Genomic DNA, 23,664 nt, shown 5'->3' on the forward strand with positions numbered 1-23,664 from the left:
CCAGGTAGACTAACTATCTCACATCTCAACACTGTGTCCAGGTAGACTAACTAACTCACACCTCAACACTGGGTCCAGGTAGACTAACTAACTCACACCTCAACACTGTGTCCAGGTAGACTAACTAACTCACATCTCAACACTGTGTCCAGGTAGACTAACTAACTCACATCTCAACACTGTGTCCAGGTAGACTAACTATCTCACACCTCAACACTGTGTCCAGGTAGATTAACTAACTCACATCTCAACACTGTGTCCAGGTAGACTAACTATCTCACACCTCAACACTGTGTCCAGGTAGACTAACTAACTCACACCTCAACACTGTGTCCAGGTAGACTAACACACCTCAACACTGTGTCCAGGTAGACTAACTATCTCACACCTCAACACTGTGTCCAGGTAGATTAACTAACTCACATCTCAACACTGTGTCCAGGTAGACTAACTATCTCACACCTCAACACTGTGTCCAGGTAGATTAACGAACTCACATCTCAACACTGTGTCCAGGTAGACTAACTATCTCACACCTCAACACTGTGTCCAGGTAGACTAACTCACATCTCAACACTGTGTCCAGGTAGACTAACTATCTCACATCTCAACACTGTGTCCAGGTAGACTAACTCACCTCAACACTGTGTCCAGGTAGACTAACTAACTCACATCTCAACACTGTGTCCAGGTAGACTAACAATCTCACACCTCAACACTGTGTCCAGGTAGATTAACTATCTCACACCTCAACACTGTGTCCAGGTAGATTAACTAACTCACACCTCAACACTGTGTCCAGGTAGATTAACTATCTCACACCTCAACACTGTGTCCAGGTAGATTAACTAACTCACACCTCAACACTGTGTCCAGGTAGATTAACTAACTCACACCTCAACACTGTGTCCAGGTAGACTAACTAACTCACATCTCAACACTGTGTCCAGGTAGACTAACTATCTCACACCTCAACACTGTGTCCAGGTAGACTAACTAACTCACACCTCAACACTGTGTCCAGGTAGACTAACTAACTCACACCTCAACACTGTGTCCAGGTAGACTAACTAACTCACATCTCAACACTGTGTCCAGGTAGACTAACTATCTCACACCTCAACACTGTGTCCAGGTAGATTAACTAACTCACATCTCAACACTGTGTCCAGGTAGACTAACTAACTCACATCTCAACACTGTGTCCAGGTAGACTAACTATCTCACACCTCAACACTGTGTCCAGGTAGACTAACTATCTCACATCTCAACACTGTGTCCAGGTAGACTAACTCACACCTCAACACTGTGTCCAGGTAGACTAACTCACCTCAACACTGTGTCCAGATAGACTAACTCACATCTCAGCACTGTGTCCAGGTAGACTAACTAACTCACATCTCAACACTGTGTCCAGGTAGACTAACTAACTCACACCTCAACACTGTGTCCAGGTAGACTAACTCACATCTCAACACTGTGCCCAGGTAGACTAACTCACATCTCAACACTGTGTCCAGGTAGACTAACTAACTCACACCTCAACACTGTGTCCAGGTAGACTAACTCACATCTCAACACTGTGTCCAGGTAGACTAACTAACTCACACCTCAACACTGTGTCCAGGTAGACTAACTCACATCTCAACACTGTGTCCAGGTAGATTAACTAACTCACATCTCAACACTGTGCCCAGGTAGACTAACTAACTCACATCTCAACACTGTGTCCAGGTAGACTAACTAACTCACACCTCAACACTGTGTCCAGGTAGACTAACTAACTCACACCTCAACACTGTGCCCAGGTAGACTAACTCACATCTCAACACTGTGTCCAGGTAGACTAACTAACTCACACCTCAACACTGTGTCCAGGTAGACTAACTAACTCACACCTCAACACTGTGTCCAGGTAGACTAACTAACTCACACCTCAACACTGTGTCCAGGTAGACTAACTAACTCACATCTCAACACTGTGTCCAGGTAGACTAACTATCTCACACCTCAACACTGTGTCCAGGTAGACTAACTATCTCACACCTCAACACTGTGTCCAGGTAGACTAACTAACTCACACCTCAACACTGTGTCCAGGTAGACTAACTATCTCACACCTCAACACTGTGTCCAGGTAGACTAACTAACTCACACCTCAACACTGTGTCCAGGTAGACTAACTCACACCTCAACACTGTGTCCAGGTAGACTAACTATCTCACACCTCAACACTGTGTCCAGGTAGACTAACTAACTCACATCTCAACACTGTGCCCAGGTAGACTAACTCACATCTCAACACTGTGCCCAGGTAGACTAACTAACTCACATCTCAACACTGTGTCCAGGTAGACTAACTATCTCACACCTCAACACTGTGTCCAGGTAGATTAACTAACTCACATCTCAACACTGTGTCCAGGTAGACTAACTATCTCACACCTCAACACTGTGTCCAGGTAGATTAACTAACTCACACCTCAACTCTGTGTCCAGGTAGACTAACTATCTCACACCTCAACACTGTGTCCAGGTAGACTAACTAACTCACACCTCAACTCTGTGTCCAGGTAGACTAACTATCTCACACCTCAACACTGTGTCCAGGTAGACTAACTAACTCACATCTCAACACTGTGCCCAGGTAGACTAACTCACATCTCAACACTGTGCCCAGGTAGACTAACTAACTCACATCTCAACACTGTGTCCAGGTAGACTAACTATCTCACACCTCAACACTGTGTCCAGGTAGATTAACTAACTCACATCTCAACACTGTGTCCAGGTAGACTAACTATCTCACACCTCAACACTGTGTCCAGGTAGATTAACTAACTCACATCTCAACACTGTGTCCAGGTAGACTAACTATCTCACACCTCAACACTGTGTCCAGGTAGACTAACTCACATCTCAACACTGTGTCCAGGTAGACTAACTCACATCTCAACACTGTGTCCAGGTAGATTAACTAACTCACATCTCAACACTGTGTCCAGGTAGACTAACTCACATCTCAACACTGTGTCCAGGTAGACTAACTCACATCTCAACACTGTGTCCAGGTAGACTAACTCACATCTCAACACTGTGTCCAGGTAGACTAACTCACATCTCAACACTGTGTCCAGGTAGACTAACACACACCTCAACACTGTGTCCAGATAGACTAACTCACATCTCAGCACTGTGTCCAGGTAGACTAACTAACTCACATCTCAACACTGTGCCCAGGTAGACTAACTCACATCTCAACACTGTGTCCAGGTAGACTAACTAACTCACACCTCAACACTGTGTCCAGGTAGACTAACTCACATCTCAACACTGTGTCCAGGTAGATTAACTAACTCACATCTCAACACTGTGCCCAGGTAGACTAACTAACTCACATCTCAACACTGTGTCCAGGTAGACTAACTAACTCACACCTCAACACTGTGTCCAGGTAGACTAACTAACTCACACCTCAACACTGTGTCCAGGTAGACTAACTCACATCTCTACACTGTGCCCAGGTAGACTAACTCACATCTCAACACTGTGTCCAGGTAGACTAACTAACTCACACCTCAACACTGTGTCCAGGTAGACTAACTAACTCACACCTCAACACTGTGTCCAGGTAGACTAACTAACTCACACCTCAACACTGTGTCCAGGTAGACTAACTAACTCACATCTCAACACTGTGTCCAGGTAGACTAACTAACTCACATCTCAACACTGTGTCCAGGTAGACTAACTATCTCACACCTCAACACTGTGTCCAGGTAGATTAACTAACTCACATCTCAACACTGTGTCCAGGTAGACTAACTATCTCACACCTCAACACTGTGTCCAGGTAGACTAACTAACTCACACCTCAACACTGTGTCCAGGTAGACTAACTATCTCACACCTCAACACTGTGTCCAGGTAGATTAACTAACTCACACCTCAACACTGTGTCCAGGTAGACTAACTATCTCACACCTCAACACTGTGTCCAGGTAGATTAACGAACTCACATCTCAACACTGTGTCCAGGTAGACTAACTATCTCACACCTCAACACTGTGTCCAGGTAGACTAACTCACATCTCAACACTGTGTCCAGGTAGACTAACTATCTCACATCTCAACACTGTGTCCAGGTAGACTAACTCACCTCAACACTGTGTCCAGGTAGACTAACTAACTCACATCTCAACACTGTGTCCAGGTAGACTAACAATCTCACACCTCAACACTGTGTCCAGGTAGATTAACTATCTCACACCTCAACACTGTGTCCAGGTAGATTAACTAACTCACACCTCAACACTGTGTCCAGGTAGATTAACTATCTCACACCTCAACACTGTGTCCAGGTAGATTAACTAACTCACACCTCAACACTGTGTCCAGGTAGATTAACTAACTCACACCTCAACACTGTGTCCAGGTAGACTAACTAACTCACATCTCAACACTGTGTCCAGGTAGACTAACTATCTCACACCTCAACACTGTGTCCAGGTAGACTAACTAACTCACACCTCAACACTGTGTCCAGGTAGACTAACTAACTCACACCTCAACACTGTGTCCAGGTAGACTAACTAACTCACATCTCAACACTGTGTCCAGGTAGACTAACTATCTCACACCTCAACACTGTGTCCAGGTAGATTAACTAACTCACATCTCAACACTGTGTCCAGGTAGACTAACTAACTCACATCTCAACACTGTGTCCAGGTAGACTAACTATCTCACACCTCAACACTGTGTCCAGGTAGACTAACTATCTCACATCTCAACACTGTGTCCAGGTAGACTAACTCACACCTCAACACTGTGTCCAGGTAGACTAACTCACCTCAACACTGTGTCCAGATAGACTAACTCACATCTCAGCACTGTGTCCAGGTAGACTAACTAACTCACATCTCAACACTGTGTCCAGGTAGACTAACTAACTCACACCTCAACACTGTGTCCAGGTAGACTAACTCACATCTCAACACTGTGCCCAGGTAGACTAACTCACATCTCAACACTGTGTCCAGGTAGACTAACTAACTCACACCTCAACACTGTGTCCAGGTAGACTAACTCACATCTCAACACTGTGTCCAGGTAGACTAACTAACTCACACCTCAACACTGTGTCCAGGTAGACTAACTCACATCTCAACACTGTGTCCAGGTAGATTAACTAACTCACATCTCAACACTGTGCCCAGGTAGACTAACTAACTCACATCTCAACACTGTGTCCAGGTAGACTAACTAACTCACACCTCAACACTGTGTCCAGGTAGACTAACTAACTCACACCTCAACACTGTGCCCAGGTAGACTAACTCACATCTCAACACTGTGTCCAGGTAGACTAACTAACTCACACCTCAACACTGTGTCCAGGTAGACTAACTAACTCACACCTCAACACTGTGTCCAGGTAGACTAACTAACTCACACCTCAACACTGTGTCCAGGTAGACTAACTAACTCACATCTCAACACTGTGTCCAGGTAGACTAACTATCTCACACCTCAACACTGTGTCCAGGTAGACTAACTATCTCACACCTCAACACTGTGTCCAGGTAGACTAACTAACTCACACCTCAACACTGTGTCCAGGTAGACTAACTATCTCACACCTCAACACTGTGTCCAGGTAGACTAACTAACTCACACCTCAACACTGTGTCCAGGTAGACTAACTCACACCTCAACACTGTGTCCAGGTAGACTAACTATCTCACACCTCAACACTGTGTCCAGGTAGACTAACTAACTCACATCTCAACACTGTGCCCAGGTAGACTAACTCACATCTCAACACTGTGCCCAGGTAGACTAACTAACTCACATCTCAACACTGTGTCCAGGTAGACTAACTATCTCACACCTCAACACTGTGTCCAGGTAGATTAACTAACTCACATCTCAACACTGTGTCCAGGTAGACTAACTATCTCACACCTCAACACTGTGTCCAGGTAGATTAACTAACTCACACCTCAACTCTGTGTCCAGGTAGACTAACTATCTCACACCTCAACACTGTGTCCAGGTAGACTAACTAACTCACACCTCAACTCTGTGTCCAGGTAGACTAACTATCTCACACCTCAACACTGTGTCCAGGTAGACTAACTAACTCACATCTCAACACTGTGCCCAGGTAGACTAACTCACATCTCAACACTGTGCCCAGGTAGACTAACTAACTCACATCTCAACACTGTGTCCAGGTAGACTAACTATCTCACACCTCAACACTGTGTCCAGGTAGATTAACTAACTCACATCTCAACACTGTGTCCAGGTAGACTAACTATCTCACACCTCAACACTGTGTCCAGGTAGATTAACTAACTCACATCTCAACACTGTGTCCAGGTAGACTAACTATCTCACACCTCAACACTGTGTCCAGGTAGACTAACTCACATCTCAACACTGTGTCCAGGTAGACTAACTCACATCTCAACACTGTGTCCAGGTAGATTAACTAACTCACATCTCAACACTGTGTCCAGGTAGACTAACTCACATCTCAACACTGTGTCCAGGTAGACTAACTCACATCTCAACACTGTGTCCAGGTAGACTAACTCACATCTCAACACTGTGTCCAGGTAGACTAACTCACATCTCAACACTGTGTCCAGGTAGACTAACACACACCTCAACACTGTGTCCAGATAGACTAACTCACATCTCAGCACTGTGTCCAGGTAGACTAACTAACTCACATCTCAACACTGTGCCCAGGTAGACTAACTCACATCTCAACACTGTGTCCAGGTAGACTAACTAACTCACACCTCAACACTGTGTCCAGGTAGACTAACTCACATCTCAACACTGTGTCCAGGTAGATTAACTAACTCACATCTCAACACTGTGCCCAGGTAGACTAACTAACTCACATCTCAACACTGTGTCCAGGTAGACTAACTAACTCACACCTCAACACTGTGTCCAGGTAGACTAACTAACTCACACCTCAACACTGTGTCCAGGTAGACTAACTCACATCTCTACACTGTGCCCAGGTAGACTAACTCACATCTCAACACTGTGTCCAGGTAGACTAACTAACTCACACCTCAACACTGTGTCCAGGTAGACTAACTAACTCACACCTCAACACTGTGTCCAGGTAGACTAACTAACTCACACCTCAACACTGTGTCCAGGTAGACTAACTAACTCACATCTCAACACTGTGTCCAGGTAGACTAACTAACTCACATCTCAACACTGTGTCCAGGTAGACTAACTATCTCACACCTCAACACTGTGTCCAGGTAGATTAACTAACTCACATCTCAACACTGTGTCCAGGTAGACTAACTATCTCACACCTCAACACTGTGTCCAGGTAGACTAACTAACTCACACCTCAACACTGTGTCCAGGTAGACTAACTAACTCACACCTCAACACTGTGTCCAGGTAGACTAACTATCTCACACCTCAACACTGTGTCCAGGTAGATTAACTAACTCACATCTCAACACTGTGTCCAGGTAGACTAACTATCTCACACCTCAACACTGTGTCCAGGTAGATTAACGAACTCACATCTCAACACTGTGTCCAGGTAGACTAACTATCTCACACCTCAACACTGTGTCCAGGTAGACTAACTCACATCTCAACACTGTGTCCAGGTAGACTAACTATCTCACATCTCAACACTGTGTCCAGGTAGACTAACTCACCTCAACACTGTGTCCAGGTAGACTAACTAACTCACATCTCAACACTGTGTCCAGGTAGACTAACAATCTCACACCTCAACACTGTGTCCAGGTAGATTAACTATCTCACACCTCAACACTGTGTCCAGGTAGATTAACTAACTCACACCTCAACACTGTGTCCAGGTAGATTAACTATCTCACACCTCAACACTGTGTCCAGGTAGATTAACTAACTCACACCTCAACACTGTGTCCAGGTAGATTAACTAACTCACACCTCAACACTGTGTCCAGGTAGACTAACTAACTCACATCTCAACACTGTGTCCAGGTAGACTAACTATCTCACACCTCAACACTGTGTCCAGGTAGACTAACTAACTCACACCTCAACACTGTGTCCAGGTAGACTAACTAACTCACACCTCAACACTGTGTCCAGGTAGACTAACTAACTCACATCTCAACACTGTGTCCAGGTAGACTAACTATCTCACACCTCAACACTGTGTCCAGGTAGATTAACTAACTCACATCTCAACACTGTGTCCAGGTAGACTAACTAACTCACATCTCAACACTGTGTCCAGGTAGACTAACTATCTCACACCTCAACACTGTGTCCAGGTAGACTAACTATCTCACATCTCAACACTGTGTCCAGGTAGACTAACTCACACCTCAACACTGTGTCCAGGTAGACTAACTCACCTCAACACTGTGTCCAGATAGACTAACTCACATCTCAGCACTGTGTCCAGGTAGACTAACTAACTCACATCTCAACACTGTGTCCAGGTAGACTAACTAACTCACACCTCAACACTGTGTCCAGGTAGACTAACTCACATCTCAACACTGTGCCCAGGTAGACTAACTCACATCTCAACACTGTGTCCAGGTAGACTAACTAACTCACACCTCAACACTGTGTCCAGGTAGACTAACTCACATCTCAACACTGTGTCCAGGTAGACTAACTAACTCACACCTCAACACTGTGTCCAGGTAGACTAACTCACATCTCAACACTGTGTCCAGGTAGATTAACTAACTCACATCTCAACACTGTGCCCAGGTAGACTAACTAACTCACATCTCAACACTGTGTCCAGGTAGACTAACTAACTCACACCTCAACACTGTGTCCAGGTAGACTAACTAACTCACACCTCAACACTGTGCCCAGGTAGACTAACTCACATCTCAACACTGTGTCCAGGTAGACTAACTAACTCACACCTCAACACTGTGTCCAGGTAGACTAACTAACTCACACCTCAACACTGTGTCCAGGTAGACTAACTAACTCACACCTCAACACTGTGTCCAGGTAGACTAACTAACTCACATCTCAACACTGTGTCCAGGTAGACTAACTATCTCACACCTCAACACTGTGTCCAGGTAGACTAACTATCTCACACCTCAACACTGTGTCCAGGTAGACTAACTAACTCACACCTCAACACTGTGTCCAGGTAGACTAACTATCTCACACCTCAACACTGTGTCCAGGTAGACTAACTAACTCACACCTCAACACTGTGTCCAGGTAGACTAACTCACACCTCAACACTGTGTCCAGGTAGACTAACTATCTCACACCTCAACACTGTGTCCAGGTAGACTAACTAACTCACATCTCAACACTGTGCCCAGGTAGACTAACTCACATCTCAACACTGTGCCCAGGTAGACTAACTAACTCACATCTCAACACTGTGTCCAGGTAGACTAACTATCTCACACCTCAACACTGTGTCCAGGTAGATTAACTAACTCACATCTCAACACTGTGTCCAGGTAGACTAACTATCTCACACCTCAACACTGTGTCCAGGTAGATTAACTAACTCACACCTCAACTCTGTGTCCAGGTAGACTAACTATCTCACACCTCAACACTGTGTCCAGGTAGACTAACTAACTCACACCTCAACTCTGTGTCCAGGTAGACTAACTATCTCACACCTCAACACTGTGTCCAGGTAGACTAACTAACTCACATCTCAACACTGTGCCCAGGTAGACTAACTCACATCTCAACACTGTGCCCAGGTAGACTAACTAACTCACATCTCAACACTGTGTCCAGGTAGACTAACTATCTCACACCTCAACACTGTGTCCAGGTAGATTAACTAACTCACATCTCAACACTGTGTCCAGGTAGACTAACTATCTCACACCTCAACACTGTGTCCAGTTAGATTAACTAACTCACATCTCAACACTGTGTCCAGGTAGACTAACTATCTCACACCTCAACACTGTGTCCAGGTAGACTAACTCACATCTCAACACTGTGTCCAGGTAGACTAACTCACATCTCAACACTGTGTCCAGGTAGATTAACTAACTCACATCTCAACACTGTGTCCAGGTAGACTAACTCACATCTCAACACTGTGTCCAGGTAGACTAACTCACATCTCAACACTGTGTCCAGGTAGACTAACTCACATCTCAACACTGTGTCCAGGTAGACTAACTCACATCTCAACACTGTGTCCAGGTAGACTAACACACACCTCAACACTGTGTCCAGATAGACTAACTCACATCTCAGCACTGTGTCCAGGTAGACTAACTAACTCACATCTCAACACTGTGCCCAGGTAGACTAACTCACATCTCAACACTGTGTCCAGGTAGACTAACTAACTCACACCTCAACACTGTGTCCAGGTAGACTAACTCACATCTCAACACTGTGTCCAGGTAGATTAACTAACTCACATCTCAACACTGTGCCCAGGTAGACTAACTAACTCACATCTCAACACTGTGTCCAGGTAGACTAACTAACTCACACCTCAACACTGTGTCCAGGTAGACTAACTAACTCACACCTCAACACTGTGTCCAGGTAGACTAACTCACATCTCTACACTGTGCCCAGGTAGACTAACTCACATCTCAACACTGTGTCCAGGTAGACTAACTAACTCACACCTCAACACTGTGTCCAGGTAGACTAACTAACTCACACCTCAACACTGTGTCCAGGTAGACTAACTAACTCACATCTCAACACTGTGTCCAGGTAGACTAACTAACTCACATCTCAACACTGTGTCCAGGTAGACTAACTCACATCTCAACACTGTGCCCAGGTAGACTAACTAACTCACACCTCAACACTGTGTCCAGGTAGACTAACTATCTCACACCTCAACACTGTGTCCAGGTAGACTAACTATCTCACATCTCAACACTGTGTCCAGGTAGACTAACTATCTCACACCTCAACACTGTGTCCAGGTAGATTAACTAACTCACATCTCAACTCTGTGTCCAGGTAGACTAACTATCTCACACCTCAACACTGTGTCCAGGTAGACTAACTAACTCACATCTCAACACTGTGCCCAGGTAGACTAACTCACATCTCAACACTGTGCCCAGGTAGACTAACTAACTCACATCTCAACACTGTGTCCAGGTAGACTAACTATCTCACACCTCAACACTGTGTCCAGGTAGATTAACTAACTCACATCTCAACACTGTGCCCAGGTAGACTAACTCACATCTCAACACTGTGTCCAGGTAGACTAACTAACTCACACCTCAACACTGTGTCCAGGTAGACTAACTCACATCTCAACACTGTGTCCAGGTAGATTAACTAACTCACATCTCAACACTGTGCCCAGGTAGACTAACTAACTCACATCTCAACACTGTGTCCAGGTAGACTAACTAACTCACACCTCAACACTGTGTCCAGGTAGACTAACTAACTCACCTCAACACTGTGTCCAGGTAGACTAACTCACATCTCAACACTGTGTCCAGGTAGACACATCTCAACACTGTGTCCAGGTAGACTAACTAACTCACACCTCAACACTGTGTCCAGGTAGACTAACTAACTCACACCTCAACACTGTGTCCAGGTAGACTAACTAACTCACATCTCAACACTGTGTCCAGGTAGACTAACTAACTCACATCTCAACACTGTGTCCAGGTAGACTAACTCACATCTCAACACTGTGCCCAGGTAGACTAACTAACTCACACCTCAACACTGTGCCCAGGTAGACTAACTCACATCTCAACACTGTGCCCAGGTAGACTAACTAACTCACATCTCAACACTGTGCCCAGGTAGACTAACTAACTCACATCTCAACACTGTGTCCAGGTAGACTAACTAACTCACACCTCAACACTGTGTCCAGGTAGACTAACTAACTCACACCTCAACACTGTGTCCAGGTAGACTAACTAACTCACATCTCAACACTGTGTCCAGGTAGACTAACTACATCTCAACACTGTGTCCAGGTAGACTAACTAACTCACATCTCAACACTGTGTCCAGGTAGACTAACTAACTCACATCTCAACACTGTGTCCAGGTAGACTAACTATCTCACACCTCAACACTGTGTCCAGGTAGATTAACTAACTCACATCTCAACACTGTGTCCAGGTAGACTAACTATCTCACACCTCAACACTGTGTCCAGGTAGATTAACTAACTCACATCTCAACACTGTGTCCAGGTAGACTAACTATCTCACACCTCAACACTGTGTCCAGGTAGACTAACTCACATCTCAACACTGTGTCCAGGTAGATTAACTAACTCACATCTCAACACTGTGTCCAGGTAGACTAACTCACATCTCAACACTGTGTCCAGGTAGACTAACTCACATCTCAACACTGTGTCCAGGTAGACTAACTCACATCTCAACACTGTGTCCAGGTAGACTAACACACACCTCAACACTGTGTCCAGATAGACTAACTCACATCTCAGCACTGTGTCCAGGTAGACTAACTAACTCACATCTCAACACTGTATCCAGGTAGACTAACTCACATCTCAACACTGTGTCCAGGTAGACTAACTAACTCACACCTCAACACTGTGTCCAGGTAGACTAACTCACATCTCAACACTGTGTCCAGGTAGATTAACTAACTCACATCTCAACACTGTGCCCAGGTAGACTAACTAACTCACATCTCAACACTGTGTCCAGGTAGACTAACTAACTCACACCTCAACACTGTGTCCAGGTAGACTAACTAACTCACACCTCAACACTGTGTCCAGGTAGACTAACTCACATCTCAACACTGTGCCCAGGTGACTAACTCACATCTCAGTGTCCAGACTAACTAACTCACACCTCAACACTGTGTCCAGGTAGACTAACTAACTCACACCTCAACACTGTGTCCAGGTAGACTAACTAACTCACATCTCAACACTGTGTCCAGGTAGACTAACTAACTCACATCTCAACACTCTCAACACTGTCCAGGTAGACTAACTCACATCTCAACACTGTGTCCAGGTAGACTAACTAACTCACACCTCAACACTGTGTCCAGGTAGACTAACTATCTCACACCTCAACACTGTGTCCAGGTAGACTAACTATCTCACATCTCAACACTGTGTCCAGGTAGACTAACTATCTCACACCTCAACACTGTGTCCAGGTAGATTAACTAACTCACATCTCAACACTGTGTCCAGGTAGACTAACTATCTCACACCTCAACACTGTGTCCAGGTAGACTAACTCACATCTCAACACTGTGTCCAGGTAGACTAAATCTCACACTGTGTCAACACTGTGTCCAGGTAGACTAACTCACCTCAACACTGTGTCCAGGTAGACTAACTCACCTCAACACTGTGTCCAGGTAGACTAACTCACCTCAACACTGTGTCCAGGTAGACTAACTATCTCACACCTCAACACTGTGTCCAGGTAGACTAACTATCTCAACACTGTGTCCAGGTAGACTAACTATCTCACACCTCAACACTGTGTCCAGGTAGACTAACTCACCTCAACACTGTGTCCAGGTAGACTAACTAACTCACATCTCAACACTGTGTCCAGGTAGACTAACTCACCTCAACACTGTGTCCAGGTAGACTAACTATCTCACACCTCAACACTGTGTCCAGGTAGACTAACTATCTCACACCTCAACACTGTGTCCAGGTAGACTAACTCACATCTCAACACTGTGTCCAGGTAGACTAACGCACATCTCAACACTGTGTCCAGGTAGACTAACTCACATCTCAACACTGTGTCCAGGTAGACTAACTCACCTCAACACTGTGTCCAGGTAGACTAACTCACCTCAACACTGTGTCCAGGTAGACTAACTCACCTCAACACTGTGTCCAGGTAGACTAACTATCTCACACCTCAACACTGTGTCCAGGTAGACTAACTAACTCACATCTCAACACTGTGTCCAGGTAGACTAACTATCTCACACCTCAACACTGTGTCCAGGTAGACTAACTCACATCTCAACACTGTGTCCAGGTAGACTAACGCACATCTCAACACTGTGTCCAGGTAGACTAACTCACCTCTCAACACTGTGTCCAGGTAGACTAACTCACCTCAACACTGTGTCCAGGTAGACTAACTCACACCTCAACACTGTGTCCAGGTAGACTAACTCACCTCAACACTGTGTCCAGGTAGACTAACTATCTCACACCTCAACACTGTGTCCAGGTAGACTAACTATCTCAACACTGTGTCCAGGTAGACTAACTATCTCACACCTCAACACTGTGTCCAGGTAGACTAACTCACCTCAACACTGTGTCCAGGTAGACTAACTAACTCACATCTCAACACTGTGTCCAGGTAGACTAACTCACCTCAACACTGTGTCCAGGTAGACTAACTATCTCACACCTCAACACTGTGTCCAGGTAGACTAACTCACATCTCAGCACTGTGTCCAGGTAGACTAACTAACTCACATCTCAACACTGTGTCCAGGTAGACTAACTATCTCACACCTCAACACTGTGTCCAGGTAGATTAACTAACTCACATCTCAACACTGTGTCCAGGTAGACTAACTCACATCTCAACACTGTGTCCAGGTAGACTAACTCACATCACAACACTGTGCCCAGGTAGACTAACTCACATCTCAACACTGTGTCCAGGTAGACTAACTAACTCACACCTCAACACTGTGCCCAGGTAGACTAACTATCTCACACCTCAACACTGTGCCCAGGTAGACTAACTAACTCACACCTCAACACTGTGCCCAGGTAGACTAACTATCTCACACCTCAACATTGTGCCCAGGTAGACTAACTCACATCTCAACACTGTGTCCAGGTAGACTAACTAACTCACACCTCAACACTGTGCCCAGGTAGACTAACTATCTCACACCTCAACACTGTGTCCAGGTAGACTAACTCACATCTCAACACTGTGTCCAGGTAGACTAACTAACTCACACCTCAACACTGTGCCCAGGTAGACTAACTATCTCACACCTCAACACTGTGTCCAGGTAGACTAACTCACATCACAACACTGTGCCCAGGTAGACTAACTCACATCTCAACACTGTGCCCAGGTAGACTAACTAACTCACATCTCAACACTGTGCCCAGGTAGACTAACTCACATCTCAACACTGTGCCCAGGTAGACTAACTAACTCACATCTCAACACTGTGCCCAGGTAGACTAACTCACACCTCAACACTGTGCCCAGGTAGACTAACTCACATCTCAACACTGTGCCCAGGTAGACTAACTAACTCACATCTCAACACTGTGTCCAGGTAGATTAACTAACTCACACCTCAACACTGTGTCCAGGTAGACTAACTATCTCACATCTCAACACTGTGTCCAGGTAGACTAACTCACATCTCAACACTGTGTCCAGGTAGACTAACTCACACCTCAACACTGTGTCCAGGTAGACTAACTCACACCTCAACACTGTGTCCAGGTAGACTATCTCACATCTCAACACTGTGCCCAGGTAGACTAACTCACACCTCAACACTGTGTCCAGGTAGACTATCTCACATCTCAACATTGTGCCCAGGTAGACTATCTCACATCTCAACACTGTGTCCAGGTAGACTAACTCACACCTCAACACTGTGTCCAGGTAGACTATCTCACATCTCAACATTGTGCCCAGGTAGACTATCTCACATCTCAACACTGTGCCCAGGTAGACTATCTCACATCTCAACACTGTGCCCAGGTAGACTAACTCACACCTCAACACTGTGTCCAGGTAGACTAACTAACTCACACCTCAACACTGTGTCCAGGTAGACTAACTCACATCTCAACACTGTGTCCAGGTAGACTAACTCACATCTCAACACTGTGTCCAGGTAGACTAACTCACATCTCAACACTGTGTCCAGGTAGACTAACTCACATCTCAACACTGTGTCCAGGTAGACTAACTCACCTCAGCACTGTGTCCAGGTAGACTAACTAACTCACATCTCAACACTGTGTCCAGGTAGACTAACTCACATCTCAACACTGTGCCCAGGTAGACTAACTCACACCTCAACACTGTGTCCAGGTAGACTAACTAACTCACACCTCAACACTGTGTCCAGGTAGACTAACTCACATCTCAACACTGTGTCCAGGTAGACTAACTAACTCACACCTCAACACTGTGTCCAGGTAGACTAACTCACACCTCAACACTGTGTCCAGGTAGACTAACTCACATCTCAACACTGTGTCCAGGTAGACTAACTCACATCTCAACACTGTGTCCAGGTAGACTAACTCACATCTCAACACTGTGTCCAGGTAGACTAACTCACACCTCAACACTGTGTCCAGGTAGACTAACTCACATCTCAACACTGTGTCCAGGTAGACTAACTCACATCTCAACACTGTGTCCAGGTAGACTAACTATCTCACATCTCAACACTGTGTCCAGGTAGACTAACTCACATCACAACACTGTGCCCAGGTAGACTAACTCACATCTCAACACTGTGTCCAGGTAGACTAACTCACATCTCAACACTGTGTCCAGGTAGACTAACTCACATCTCAACACTGTGTCCAGGTAGACTAACTAACTCACACCTCAACACTGTGTCCAGGTAGACTAACTAACTCACACCTCAACACTGTGCCCAGGTAGACTAACTCACATCTCAACACTGTGCCCAGGTAGACTAACTCACATCTCAACACTGTGTCCAGGTAGACTAACTCACATCTCAACACTGTGCCCAGGTAGACTAACTCACATCTCAACACTGTGTCCAGGTAGACTAACTCACATCTCAACACTGTGTCCAGGTCACTCCCAGCACCACATGCCCATATGTGCTCATCGTGAGTCATAGGAATAAACCCAGAAATCCTTCAGCAACCTGACCTTGTAGAAAGTAGATTTGTGGCTCCTCTGGTGGCAGGTCGGCCAAGTCTCAGTACTTTTGTCTCGGTAACAGCTAGCGCCATGCTGTATGTGGTTGGCATTGATAGAATGAACCCAGAAATATATCTCCTTCTGTAACTTGAACCTTGTTATTTTGAGTTTAGATGTCTAATTATATGTCTGTGTTGCACATGTCATGTTGTCACCCATATACAGTGGGGAGAACAAGTATTTGATACACTGCCTGATTTTGCAGGTTTTCCTACTGACAAAGCACCTTTGATTTAAAAAAAACTACAGACCTCTACATGCTCTGTAAGTAGGAAAACCTGCATCTTTGTCAATGTTACATGAATGTGTGCTTTTATATCAGGTTATCATAATTCATATACAGTTGAAGTCGGAAGTTTACATACACTTAGGTTGGAGTCATTAAAACTCGTTCAACCACTCCACAAATTTCTTGTTAAACAAAATCTAGTTTTGGCAAGTCGGTTAGGACATCTACTTTGTGCTTGACACAAGCAATTTTTCCAACAATTGTTTATAGACAGATTATTTCACTGTATCACAATTCCAGTGGGTCAGAAGTTTGCATACACTAAGTTGAATGTGCCTTTAAAACAGCTTGTGGAAGGCGACCCGAAACATTTGACCCAAGTTAAACAATGTAAAGACAATGCAACCAGATACTAATTGAGTGTATGTAAACTTCTGACTCACTGGGAATGTGATGAAAGAAATAAAAGCTGAAATAAATCATTCTCTCTACTATTATTATTCTGACATTTCACTTTTTTTTTAAAATAAATTGGTGATCCTAACTGACCTAAAACAGGGAAATTTTTAAGAGGATTAAATGTTGTGGCTTTTGGTTGTGATATAATCCATTCTACTGAAAACGTAATTTCATGTTTAAATGTATGTGATATTTTTCCAGGTGATAGTCCTATGGAACTGTGACAAGCCCCTCCCGGCCAAATACCGCTGGCCTGCCACCGCCGTACCTGTCCTGGTCATAGAGGAGGAGAGCAAGGTGAGTCCTCGGTACCTGTCCTGGTCATAGAGGAGGAGAGCAAGGTGAGTCCTCGGTACCTGTCCTGGTCATAGAGGAGGAGAGCAAGGTGAGTCCTCGGTACCTGTCCTGGTCATAGAGGAGGAGAGCAAGGTGAGTCCTCTTCCCCTATAGCTTCACATACATCAATGTGCTGATGGCTACAGAGAAAAGTCTACATTTATCCGTAGTAAGCACATTCTAGTCACTGGTATTGATTGTTCTCAGATATCTAGTGACTTGTATTGATTGTCCTGAGATATATAGGGACTTGTATTGATTGTTGTTGCAGTGAAGAGTCCTACTGTTTGTTGCTGTGTCTTCAGGTGATGAGCAGTCGTTTCCTGCCCTATGACACAATACCAACAGACGCCGTTCTGAGTCTGGACGAGGATACAGTTCTCTCTACTACTGAGGTGAGTTACTGCCAGGAGTTTGTTACCGTATATAAACTAAAGGGGTACCACAGGGTTCTATTTTAGGCCCAGTTCTCTCTACTACTGAGGTGAGTTACTGCCAGGAGTTTGTTACCGTATATAAACTAAAGGGGTAAACTAAAGGGGTACCACAGGGTTCTATTTTAGGCCCAGTTCTCTCTACTACTGAGGTGAGTTACTGCCAGGAGTTTGTTACCATATATAAACTAAAGGGGTAAACTAAAGGGGTACCACAGGGTTCTATTTTAGGCCCAGTTCTCTCTACTACTGAGGTGAGTTACTGCCAGGATTTGGTTACCGTATATAAACTAAAGGGGTAAACTAAAGGGGTAAACTAAAGGGGTACCACAGGGTTATATTTTAGGCCCAGTTCTCTCTACTACTGAGGGGAGTTACTGCCAGGAGTTGGTTAACGTATATAAACTAAAGGGGTAAACTAAAGGGGTACCACAGGGTTATATTTTAGGCCCAGTTCTCTCTACTACTGAGGGGAGCTCCTGCCAGTAGATCTATTGCTGTATGTAAACTAAAGGGGGTACCACAGGGTTCTATTTTAGGTGCAGTTCTCTCTACTACTGAGGGGAGTTACTGCCAGGAGTTTATTACCTTATGTAAACTAAAGGGGGTACCACAGGGTTCTATTTTAGGCTCAATTCTCAAAATCAAAGTTTATTTGTCACGTGCGCTGAATACAACAGGTGTAGTAGACCTTACATTGAAATGCTTACTTACAGGCTCTAACCAATAGTGCAAAAAAGGTAATAGGTGTTAGGCGAACAATATGTAAGTAAAGAAATAAAACAACAGTAAAAAGACAGGCTATATACAGTAGAGAGGTTATATACAGTAGAGAGGTTATATACAGTAGAGGGGCTATATACAGTAGAGAGGCTATATACAGTAGAGGCTATATACAGTAGAGGCTATATACAGTAGAGCGGCTATATACAGTAGAGGGGATATATACAGTAGAGGGGCTATATACAGTAGAGGGGCTATATACAGTAGAGGGGCTATATACAGTAACGAGGCTATATACAGTAACGAGGCTATATACAGTAACGAGGCTATATACAGTAACGAGGCTATATACAGTAGAGAGGTTATGTACAGTAGAGAGGTTATGTACAGTAGAGGGGCTATATACAGTAGAGGGGCTATATACAGTAGAGGGGCTATATACAGTAGAGGGGCTATATACAGTAGAGGGGCTATATACAGTAGAGGCTATATACAGTAGCGAGGCTATATACAGTAGAGAGGCTATATACAGTAGAGAGGCTATATACAGTAGAGGGGCTATATACAGTAGAGGTTATATACAGTAGAGAGGCTATATACAGTAGAGGGGCTATATACAGTAGAGAGGCTATATACAGTAGCGAGGCTATATACAGTAGAGGGGCTATATACAGTAGAGGGGCTATATACAGTAGAGAGGCTATATAAAGTAGCGAGGCTATAAATTTAGCGAGGCTACATACAGACACACTGGTTAGTCGGGCTGATGGAGGTAGTATGTACATGTAGAGATGGAAGTGACTATGCATATATGCTGAACAGAGAGTAGCAGTAGCGTAAAAGGAGGGGTTGGCGGGTGGTGTGTGGGACACAATGCAGGTGTTCACCATTTTATAAACATGACAAAAACGGTCAACTTCATCTCTATATGCTGGATGCACTGTCACAACAGATGAGCTGAAGCTGAATGGAAGGATTGCATCATATACTGTAGTTGTATTACGAGCTATAGGTGCTCAATGTTAAACCACTCTCTCTACCGTTTTTGCAGGTGGACTTTGCTTTCACGGTGTGGCAGAGTTTCCCAGAGAGGATTGTGGGATACCCGGCCAGGAGTCATTTCTGGGACAGCAACAAGGAGAGGTGGGGTTACACCTCCAAGTGGACCAACGACTACTCTATGGTCCTGACAGGAGCTGCTATATACCACAGGTGAGAAGACTGGCTTGTTAGATTAGGGCTGACTACTCTCTGGTCCTGACAGGAGCTGCTATATACAACTACCTGTAGATATTACCACTAACTGTGAACCCTGACCTTAACCCTCCCGGTCTAACACTAACCCTACCACTACCTGTCTTTACCTGTAGATATTACCACTACCTGTAGATATTACCACTACCTGTAGATATTACCACTACCTGTCTTTACCTGTAGATATTACCACTACCTGTCTTTACCTGTAGATATTACCACTACCTGTCTTTACCTGTAGATATTACCACTACCTGTAGATATTACCACTAACTGTGAACCCTGACCTTAACCCTCCCGGTCTAACACTAACCCTACCACTACCTGTCTTTACCTGTCGATATTACCACTACCTGTAGATATTACCACTAACTGTGAACCCTGACCTTAACCCTCCCGGTCTAACACTAACCCTACCACTACCTGTCTTTACCTGTCGATATTACCACTACCTGTAGATATTACCACTAACTGTGAACCCTGACCTTAACCCTCCCGGTCTAACACTAACCCTACCACTACCTGTCTTTACCTGTCGATATTACCACTACCTGTAGATATTACCACTAACTGTGAACCCTGACCTTAACCCTCCCGGTCTAACACTAACCCTACCTCTACCCGTCTTTACCTGTAGATATTACCACTACCTGTAGATATTACCACTACCTGTAGATATTGCCACTAACTGTGAACCCTGACCTTAACCCTCCCGGTCTAACACTAACCCTACCCATCTTTACCTGTAGATATTACCACTACCTGTAGATATTACCACCACCTGTCTTTACCTGTAGATATTACCACTACCTGTAGATATTACCACTACCTGTAGATATTACCACTACCTGTAGATATTACCACCACCTGTCTTTACCTGTAGATATTACCACCACCTGTCTTTACCTGTAGATATTACCACTACCTGTAGATATTACCACCACCTGTCTTTACCTGTAGATATTACCACTACCTGTAGATATTACCACTACCTGTAGATACTGTAGATATATAGTGAGAAACACCTGTCTTTACCTGTCGATATTACCACTACCTGTAGATATTACCACCACCTGTCTTTACCTGTAGATATTACCACCACCTGTCTTTACCTGTAGATATTACCACTACCTGTCTTTACCTGTAGATATTACCACCACCTGTCTTTACCTGTAGATATTACCACTACCTGTCTCTCCCTGTAGATATTACCACCACCTGTCTTTACCTGTAGATATTACCACTACCTGTCTTTACCTGTAGATATTACCACCACCTGTCTTTACCTGTAGATATTACCACTACCTGTCTCTCCCTGTAGATATTACCACCACCTGTCTTTACCTGTAGATATTACCACTACCTGTCTCTCCCTGTAGATATTACCACCACCTGTCTTTACCTGTAGATATTACCACTACCTGTCTTTACCTGTAGATATTACCACTACCTGTCTTTACCTGTAGATATTACCACCACCTGTCTTTACCTGTAGATATTACCACTACCTGTCTCTCCCTGTAGATATTACCACCACCTGTCTTTACCTGTAGATATTACCACTACCTGTCTTTACCTGTAGATATTACCACTACCTGTCTTTACCTGTAGATATTACCACCACCTGTCTTTACCTGTAGATATTACCACCACCTGTCTTTACCTGTAGATATTACCACTACCTGTCTTTACCTGTAGATATTACCACTACCTGTCTTTACCTGTAGATATTACCACCACCTGTCTTTACCTGTAGATATTACCACCACCTGTCTTTACCTGTAGATATTACCACTACCTGTCTTTACCTGTAGATATTACCACCACCTGTCTTTACCTGTAGATATTACCACCACCTGTCTTTACCTGTAGATATTACCACCACCTGTCTTTACCTGTAGATATTACCACTACCTGTCTTTACCTGTAGATATTACCACTACCTGTCTTTACCTGTAGATATTACCACTACCTGTCTTTACCTGTAGATATTACCACCACCTGTCTTTACCTGTAGATATTACCACTACCTGTCTTTACCTGTAGATATTACCACCACCTGTCTTTACCTGTAGATATTACCACCACCTGTCGATATTACCACCACCTGTCTTTACCTGTAGATATTACCACTACCTGTCTTTACCTGTAGATATTACCACCACCTGTCTTTACCTGTAGATATTACCACTACCTGTCTTTACCTGTAGATATTACCACCACCTGTCTTTACCTGTAGATATTACCACCACCTGTCTTTACCTGTAGATATTACCACTACCTGTACACCAGTTACCTGCCGGCTAGTCTGAGGGGCCTGGTGGACCAGCTGTCGAACTGTGAAGACATCCTGATGAACTTCCTGGTGTCTGCCGTCACCAAGCTGCCGCCCATCAAGGTCACCCAGAAGAAACAGTACAAGGAGACCATGATGGTGCAGGTGAGGTCTTTCTGGTCTTTCCTGTTTGGTCTGCTTAGGAACAACGGGAGATATGACTATAGAGCTGTCACAGTCGTCACGAAGGAGTCGCGTGGTATGTTCTCATCCTTTTTATTAGGAAGACAAAACTCATAACAAAAAACGCGAACAAACGAAACCGTGACGCTCAGGGGGTAGTGCTCACAGGCAACAATACCTAGACAAGATCCCACAAAGCACGAAGGGGAAATGGCTGCCTAAATATGATCACCAATCAGAGACAACGATAAACAGCTGCCTCCGATTGCGGAATCATACCAGGCCAAAATAGATATATAATTACCTAGATGACCCACCCTAGTCACACCCCGACCTGACCAACATAGAGAATAACAGGCTCTCTATGGTCAGGGCGCGACAACAGCATAGACAATGAGGAGTTTACACAAACACATCAAAGTAACTTTTCAGATGCAGGGTACAATAACATTTAATTTAACATTGAATTTGAGCCTTCTTAGGAACAACTCTGGCTCTGAGTCCCTGGCTGCTGTACCATATCTGTAGGGGGAAATGGTGATGAAGATGATTTTTATTTATTTCCCATTTCTCAGGAAGTACACAGGAAGTACACAGGAAGTGCACAGGAAGTGCACAGGAAGTGCCGGGGCTTTTATTCATGTTATTTTTTATTTCCTTAATGTTCCCGATGACTTCAACAGACGCCACAGGTTCCACCTGCGTTGTTTTAGATGTTTCTTATTGTTGCGTAAATAGATTTGGTTTCTGGCCTGAAACAAATAAACAAACCAATGACTACAGTAAAACCATCAACTTTAATTGGTAACATTATGA

General features: G+C 44.4%; 1 protein-coding gene across 2 annotated transcripts in view; it reads left to right on the plus strand.

Moving 5' to 3' along the window:
• LOC135520979 (exostosin-1a-like) overlaps window positions 1-23,664 on the plus strand; it is a 137,656-nt gene that overhangs the window by 105,147 nt on the left and 8,845 nt on the right. For both annotated transcript variants that reach the window (XR_010452471.1, XM_064946866.1), the window contains exons 7-10: window positions 17,845-17,940; window positions 18,285-18,374; window positions 20,188-20,348; window positions 22,659-22,830. Coding sequence is in view for 1 of the 2 variants with exons in the window: in XM_064946866.1 (XP_064802938.1) it covers window positions 17,845-17,940; window positions 18,285-18,374; window positions 20,188-20,348; window positions 22,659-22,830 (519 nt within the window). In the remaining variant the exon portion in view is untranslated. The remainder of the gene's footprint in view (window positions 1-17,844; window positions 17,941-18,284; window positions 18,375-20,187; window positions 20,349-22,658; window positions 22,831-23,664) is intronic.

This window comes from Oncorhynchus masou, chromosome 29 (assembly GCF_036934945.1).
Source record: "Oncorhynchus masou masou isolate Uvic2021 chromosome 29, UVic_Omas_1.1, whole genome shotgun sequence".
NCBI classification, from domain to species: domain Eukaryota; kingdom Metazoa; phylum Chordata; class Actinopteri; order Salmoniformes; family Salmonidae; genus Oncorhynchus; species Oncorhynchus masou.